The 8,807-nt window shown below is 36.3% G+C and overlaps 1 protein-coding gene across 1 annotated transcript; it reads right to left on the bottom strand.

Moving 5' to 3' along the window:
- Positions 1 to 5,544: 5,544 nt before the first annotated feature.
- LOC306639764 (olfactory receptor 4A47-like) lies at positions 5,545 to 6,120 on the bottom strand (the record flags this gene model as incomplete). Its single annotated transcript, XM_079103514.1, has 1 exon — positions 5,545 to 6,120. One exon carries the CDS (start codon positions 6,118 to 6,120, stop codon positions 5,545 to 5,547), a length of 576 nt encoding a protein of 191 aa, XP_078959640.1.
- Between the last annotated feature and the right edge of the window lie 2,687 nt (positions 6,121 to 8,807).

Here is an 8,807-nt window from a genome sequence, read left to right as displayed (position 1 = left end):
TCAAAATATTTTAAAAGTATTATAAAACTCCTTTTTATGTGAGTTTTCATGTCAAAACAAAAATACAAGAATCACAAATGGAATTCCAGTTATTAAGGATGCTCCTAATATCCTGAGAATAGGCAGTAAGAAAAGTGTGCATCCTGCACCACATGAGCTGAGGGAACAAGACTTCATACAAGTCCTCCAGCCTCTGCCAATCCCTCCAGCACCTCCCTCTGCAGATTTCTGCACCCACAACACACTCACTACACAGAAGCTGCCTCTTCTACTCTTCCTATTGGAGGAGATCTTCAAAACCTTTTCAGGAAAACATCAGTAGAAACTAGATAAAATGTTAAAATCATGAGCTGCTCATATATGTGTAGACTCATCCCTTAAAAATTCTTTGTTCAGACTTTCTCTCTCTCTCTCTCTCTCTCTCTCTCTCTTTCTCTGTCCATCTTTTATAGTGTAATATCCAAAAGGAAGAAGAGAATATTGATAACAAATGGAGAATCGACTGAACCAGCTAACACATGGTAACACCTAGACATAATTTCCTGAGAAACAAATTACATTTTTTTTGTACCAGGAATTGAATCAAGGGGTGCTTAACCACTAAGCCAAACATTCCTAGCTCTTTTATTTTTTTAATTTGAGACTGGGTCTTGCTACCTTTCTGAGTGCCTCCCTAAATTGTCTGAGGCTGGCTTTGAACTGGCAACCCTCCTGATTCAGCCTCATGAGCTGCTGGGATTTTTTTTTTTTTTTTAATATAAAGTCATTGTACTAAGGTACAATTTGTAAACCAAAAACTAATTCTATTAATGCATTCAGTTGTACAAACACCACTACAATTAATATATAAAATGTTTATTTCATTTAAAAACAATTCTTTAGGGCCTTGTCATAATCAATCCCTCTCCCCACCTCAGGCCCTGGCAATCACCAATCTATTGACTATCCATATGTTTTTTGCCTTTTATAAAATCTCATGGAATTGTGTGTATGCAGCTTTTGGAGTTTGGCTTCTTCAGTTTAGCATAAAAAATGATATATTCTTTCCATATCGTTGCTTATATCTGTGGTTTTCCGTCTTTATTATTGTATTGTATTCAATTATATATATAACCCAGTTTTCTTATGCACTCATCAATTGAAAGACACTGAGATATTCCCAATTTGGGGTGATCATGTACAAAAATCACAATAAAAATTTGCGTGCAGGTTTTTTTTTTGTTTTGTTATATTTTTTTACAGTACTGAAAATTTAACCTCGAGTCTTGCACATGCTAGGCAAGCAGTCTACCACTGAGCTACATCCCCAGACATTTTAATTTTTATTGAGACAGGGTCTCCCAAATAATCCAGCTTGACCTTGAACTTACAACCCTCCTGAATCAGTCTCCTGAGTAAAACTACTGTGGCCAGTAATGTGCAGTGTTTTTTTTTTTTTTTTTTTTGATTCATTGTTCACAAATGGGGTACAACTTCCATTTCTCTGGTTGTATACAAAGTAGCGTTACACTGTTTGTGTAATTATACAGTTCCTGAAATTATGTGTGTGCAACACTGTGCCTGGCTATTTTCTGAAAAACAAATTATCTGAAGTTGTTTTAAGGAAGTGCCTCCAGAGTCAACTCAAAGTTGGCTCACAATTGTTTCTTGAAGAATAGGCATGCACAAAAGATATCATCATAGCCCAGTGAATAAATGTGGCATTGCAAGTAACAGTTCAGATCACAGTGATGACCAGGGGTGTGGTACGTAAGAGGAATTCAGGATTCCATGCAGAACCTCCTGCCAAAGGCATGACCTGAACCTCAACCTGAAGAAACAGCCCATAAATCTCAACAGGATCTCTTAGGAATTTCTCCCAAATTACAGCAATTTACTCTGCAAGTCTTTGCAGGGTGAGAAGGGGAGCTCTAGGTTTCTATTGTGCAGGCCTAAAGGTCATCCTGCCTCTTCATAGGTAGCATCATACTGCTCAAGGTGGGGGTTTCACCATGAGTCATGTGGAGGAGTTTGAGCTTAAAGCACACACACACACACACACACACACACAGTTTATAATATGGACATGCAGTCTTCTATTGCCTAAGTCCACTCTTGAAATGCTTGTTTGAGTGGATTACAGAGGAAAATTCTATAAAAACAACTTAAGTTACTTGAATTGAGAAGAAAAGAAAGGATCAGGAATGGTTCCCATGACAGGAATCCTTGTTTTGCATGTGACAGGAAAATGCAATGTGAGCCTTTGTGTTCTCTTTTGCCATAAGGGGGATGTGATTGGGACAGTTGGTGAAGTAGCAATGAGCTGTGTGGGTTGTGTAATAACATTTTCTCAATGTCAGCTTCTTGATTTTGCACTGTACTGTGGTTACTCAAAAGTGTCTTGAGTTTTGGACAGAGTTTTGGAAAGAGTTTTATGACTAAAGTGTCATCCTGTCTACAATTGACTCCTCAGCCTTTAAGAAAAACTATCAATAAGTCTATACAAATAAAACAATGATATTGATTTGTATAGTGACATATATGCACACATATATATATATATATTTAGTAATATGTACTGGTACAAAAAGAGAGACAAGACAGTAAGAAGCAAATGTAGAATACTTTTAACTCCTGGGAAATCTGGGTAAAGGGTGTCCAGGATGTCTTTCAACTCTTATATGATTTTGAATTGACATCACACTTTTAAGATATTTTTTAAACAAAGAGCTATACATGAAAAATATAGAACTAAATAACCACTAAAAATAACAGAATCAATGGGTACTTACTCTATATATGCAAATAGGTCTGAAGGTCTGGTGATTACCAGGTAACCAAACCTACCATTCCTTGGCCGAGGCAGGATTTCTCGGATTGGGCCTGGATACTCTGCAGGTCATAACGTTTCACAGTGTTTTCAACTTTCATGAGCCTTTGTTTGTGCAACTGTAAAATGGCTCCAGTAAGAAGGCCTACCTCATGGTGTTCCTGGAGGACTTAATCATTAGAATGTTACAGGAGGAAACCTACATAACACGTGTAGAACAAGTTCTGAAAAGGATAAGCATTTTATAATGCTGGGTGTGATTGCTACTCACAAACTTTCAAAGAGAATATCATCCCAGTGCTACTTAAGTTATCTCAGAAAATAAATGAATTTAAATGATAAAAATATTTCCCTGGGTATGGTGGTGCATGCCTATAATCCCAGCGACTAGGAAGGCTTAGACAGGAGGATAGTGAGTTCAAAGTCAGCATCAGAGAAAGCGAGGCACTAAGCAACTCAGTGAGACGCGTTTCTCTAAATAAAAATACAAAATAGAGTTGGGATGTGGTTCACTGTTTGAGTGTCCCTGAGTTCAATCTCCAGTGCCCCCCAAAAAAGTATTTCTATAAAGCACTCATTCAACAATTATTTACCATGGCTAGCTCTATTAAAGGTGCCAAGAACTGATCAGTAGCTTATATTCTAGAGAGAAATAAATAATAAAAAACTTAAAGTAAAATATACAGAGAAGTGCAGCTCAGAGGACTGAGGCAGGAGGACTGAAGTTTAAAGCCAGCCTCAGCAACTTAGGAAGACCATTTAAAAAATAATTGAATGCAGCTCAATCCCCAGTAGTGAAAAAATTAAAAATAATGAAGTCCTTCTAATGGGAAAAAAAAAAAAAAACAAAATAAAACCAAACAAAAAACACAGAGAAGTGAGTCAACAGTACTACATTTAAATGTTGTAATTGACCACAAAGTATGATAGGGATACAAAATATTGGGGTGGATTTTTGAAATATGATCAAAATCTTGGTATATAACTTTCCAAAATAGTGTTACATATGTGGATGTTTATACCCTTTTTAATTATACAAATTGATGCAAAAAACCTTGAAAAGAATCATAAGAAACATTCAATATAAGGAAACAACATAATGGAACCCTACCAAAGTTTAGTCCACAAATGCCAAGTTAGTTTAATACAATAAAATCCTATGTAATCAGATCACATTAATATGTATAAGGGTAAAATATTTTAATCACCTAAATAGCTGCAAACAAGGTGTTTAGAAAAAGCATACCAGTTTGATTTTATAATTTTAATAAAAACATTGTGACATATCTCAGCTGTCTTCACCATTATTTCACATTATCCTGGATGTAGCCATCAATCCAGTTCACCAAGAGAAATCCATTAGCAGTGTTAGAATTTGATAAGAAAGAAATACTTATTGTTAGGACAATGACAAAAGAACATAGCAGGAAAACCAAGAAAGAATAAAGAAGTAACAACTAAATTTAAATAGGAACCACCAAATGAACATAAAATTCATAAAGTCGGTGACATCAAAACAAAGAGAAATGGACAAGGTAATAAAGTTGAAACACAAATAATACAACTGTGAATCTCCACTAAAAGAGAATGTATAGGCAAAAGAACTGCAAAAAATAGTAAATCATAGAGTAGTAATCATATTTCAGCAATAATAGTAGTATCATCTTTAGTTTCTTTAATTTTTTCAGTTCTACTGATATCTGATTGACAAATAATAATCATACAGGTTTTGGGTGGACAATGATATTTGATATATGCGTACATTGTGAAATGACAACTATAATTAGCATATCCATCATGTCACATGATTAGAGTTTTCTTTAATCATTTTGTGGTAGGGAACTTCAGAACTACACTCTTCTTGGGAATAAAGAAAAGTAACAATAGCTACCATGCTATCAACTCCAGAAATAGTTAGCTTCTACATGAAACTTGCTACTCCTAGACCACATTTCTAGTTTTCCCACTCTCCAGCCATGACAACCATTATTCTTCTTTCTGCTTCTGTGAGTGTGAAGATTTTAGTGTGAATGACATCATGCAGTATTTGTCTTCTGTGTCTGGCTTATATCATTTAGCATGATGTCCTCTGAGTCCACCCAGGTCACACAAATGATAAGCTTTCTTAACTGAGAACCTGAGAAACACAGTGCCTGCACCTGTATCAGGACTGGGAGATGCTGGTGAGGAATTCATCATATATATTTTTTCAGATTTACTATTTTACAAGTGTTCCACTGTAATATTCATCCTTATTATGCTTTCCATGTTTATTTTAAAAATAAGACTATTGCACTAAAATTATGAACGTAATGCTAGCAAAATAAAATAAAAAACATATTTCGCACTTAATACTATAATAGAAAAATGGGTAAGAAAGTAAACATAAAATGATAAATGATAACATAGTTACTAAAAATAAATGAAAAAAATTAAATACACCCGATTGTAATACTATAAATATTTTATTATCAAAAAGATTACATATTTTTATTGACTTACTAGTATATGTGCACAAAAAATTCCTACGTACCTCAATAAATAAGACACTACAGAAAAAGCAATACACTAGGGAACTATGTTAATGTCAAAACTAATAATTTATTCTTTAATTAAGCTTAAAAAAACGTCTTAGCAAATCAGTATCAGTTTTAATTCTGAAATGAATAATGCATCCTAAGAAGACAGCTTCACAGTGAAATGTTTCTCTTCATAGTGAAAGACTCAGTGATTTATTACCTGATATGACTTATTTTCCAGAGTTTCTTCATAGCATTTGTCATCTCTGAGTTTCTCAGAGTGTAGATGAAGGGGTTCAGCATGGGGGTTACGACTGTGTAAAACACACTCAATGACTTGTCAATGGGAAAAGTCTTAGCTGGTCTGGCATACATGAAAATACAGGGAACAAAGAAGAAGACAACCACAGTGATGTGGGAGCCACAGGTGGAGAGAGCCTTCCGCCTCCCTTCCTGACTCAGGTTCTTCAGAGAGTGAAAGATGACCACATAAGACATGAGTAAGAGCAGAAACACAATAGAGCACATCAGCCCCCCATTGGCAATCACTAAGAGGCCAGTGACATAGGTGTCAGCACAGACAAGTTGCAATAAGGGGTACATATCACACATAAAGTGGTCAATGATATTGGGGCCACAGAATGGGAGTCCATAAATAGTGCCCAACTGAATTATTGAGTGTAAAAATCCTCCAACCCATGAAACTACCAGTAACACAATACACACCCATGGCCTCATGGTAACTAAGTAATGCAAGGGCTTACAGATGGCCACATAGCGGTCATAGGCCATCACCAAAAGAAGACATATTTCTGACACACCCAAAAGGTGTTCTGCAAAGAGCTGAAACATACAAAATTTGAAGGATATGATAACCTCCCCTAAGAACAAGTTTGAAATCAATTTGGGGGAAATGATTGATGAATAAATGATATCCAAAAATGATAAGTTAGCAAGAAAGAAGTACATTGGAGAGTCCAGGGTCTTATTGAAGGTTACAGTTATGACAATGAGCAGGTTCCCCAGAATTGTCAAAATATAGAAGAGCAAGAATATAACAAAAAGTACTTTCTGCTCTTTTGGATTTTAGGTGAGGCCCAAGAGGACAAAGTAAGTTTCATTTTTCCTATGTTCTATCTGTTCATTTATTGATGCTGATTTCAGAAAGTAAAACACCTTACCTGTAAAACAACAAAAAAAATCCTTATTCATCTGTCTTATATGTTAAAAACATGTACTGGTGGCATACTACCTTCAGTAGATAGCTGAATCCAAGTAAAATAGGACAAATTTTCCTGCCTTAAGTGATTTGATACATAACTATGCAGTTCAACATTTAAACTTGAGAAATGTGTTGATAAATACATTTGTTGATGCCATGCTATAGATTCACAATGCTGCAATTGCTAAAGCTGTTGAGACTTGGGAAGGTCTCAGATGAAGTTACTCTTTAAATGAGTTTAAAGATATGAAATAATAAGAGAGAATGAAAGGGAAATCCATGAAAAGATGTGTTAGGTATAATCTCACACAGTGTAATACCCAAGTTCCACTCAAGGTAATTTTCATAGGAAGGGGGATAAAATAAATTAATAATGGAAGACTACAGACCACCAGTCACTATCAACACTGGTGCTGGTCTTTAGAAAATGATGCCCTTCCTCCACTTCCTTTGGCCTCAGGTCCACTGGAAATGTCACCCCACAGCACCTTAGTACCCATGTTTCCAGGAACATTGTGCTCACAGTGATGTCTGTGTCCCCTAGGACAGATGCCATCTCCATCACTCTCCTCCTTCCTTGCTGAGCCCTCACCAGTCTCACCTTTCAATGTTCACAATTCTACTCACCATCTCTTCAAGGAAACCTGGTTCTAACATATTTCCCAAATATTTCCCAGCATCTACCCATTAATCGATCACAAAGTTGACTTCAAGCATTAGATATTTATTGCAGCAGCAACCACTTCCCAGTGCCAAAAGCCATATTCACCTGCCAGATCCCCAGTTGGTTTAAACACAAATGTGTCTGAGAGTCCTGTTGCTAGACATTTGAAATAAAGGTATGGGTAAAGGTGGATCCCTCACACCATGAAGGAAAGATTAGCCTTGGCTTCCGAATGACCAGCTCGTTCTCATGTGTCACTCTTCCTGAATCCAAATTTTGTACTCCACTAAAACATGTTGTATTGGATAGAGAACCAATCTAATCAATGTATTGTTATTGCATTACACTTACAAACTCTGTATATCCAAATAGAGCCCCTTTCTGAGGTACCACGTGTAGATCTTCAGCAAAGAAATTGGGGAGTGGCACAACTAAACCATAATTATTGCCTGTGACAATATGAGGAACCAGTATGTACCACAGTCTCAGACAGCTTGCCAGTCACTGGAACCTCCTCCTAGCTTTTACTTGTGTATCCCTCATTTACCTAACCTGTAAATCCTTAAAGCACTCTGATTTGACCTATCTTCAGCACTATTCCTCCCCTCCCTTCAAAAGTGATGTCTGCAACTACATACTTGACATCTTCAATTAGATATTCATTTCATATTTACAAAAGAAATTTTTTAATTTTTCACAATAAATCTTTCCTTCTTAGATTTTGTCAAGCTAACTGAAGGATACCTCCTTCCATCTTGTTTTTCAGGCCAAATTCTGGCAGTGTTCTACCTTCCTTTATTCCTCTCACCTTGCCTATCCATATATTTATTCAGTCCCCTGGGCTTTCTATTCATACTATCTTGAAAATGTGATCATTCTCATTCCATTCCCTCACATCCCCTGGGTACTGTGACAGTCCCTAGCACATCTATCATTTACTCTTTGACAGATGCCAATTTCATAGACCAGAGCAGACATCACAAACTTTAAAGCAATGGTGAGTATTGTACAAAGGACGAGGTACATTAAATATTTTCTTCATTTATCCAACCAACAAGTATTAACAGACACTATGTTGTGTCACACTGTGCACATAAGGCGAACTTACAGTCATCACTAGAGTCCGCTAGTTCACCAAGGCGCAGGGTCTACACTGGACTCATGTCATCAGAGGAGAGAAATCTCTATGCTGACTGAGAAATTAGCTTTTCACCTCACACCTTCTTCCTTTCCAGATGGTAGCAATTGTGTTAAGGACATAACATGGTCCCCGACTTAAATTTTCAGTTTTTAAATATATTTCTGATGATTATCTTATACAACCTGAACAGCCACCTTCTGCCTACAGAAGTTTATCAATATTGTCTTACATTCTTGAGTGATATAATTTTCTCTATAATGAAACATTCACACAATCTCCAAGTCTGATTTATGCTACTGACTACAAAGTCTTACCTGTGGAAGCTTGTCTGCAGTTTGAAGGAGGAAATTTTGCCTCATCTGTAATAATTGAGTAATCCGTCTTCCATCTAGTATGCACACAGAAGAGAAAAAGCTGGGTTACTCTTGGATAATATATTAAAATCACACATT

The sequence above is a fragment of the Sciurus vulgaris genome, assembly GCF_902686455.1.
Source record: "Sciurus vulgaris genome assembly, chromosome: 11".
In the NCBI taxonomy this organism is placed as follows: Eukaryota; Metazoa; Chordata; class Mammalia; order Rodentia; family Sciuridae; genus Sciurus; species Sciurus vulgaris.
The sequence above is the reverse complement of the archived record's forward strand: the minus strand, read 5'-3'. Positions and strand labels throughout refer to the sequence as shown.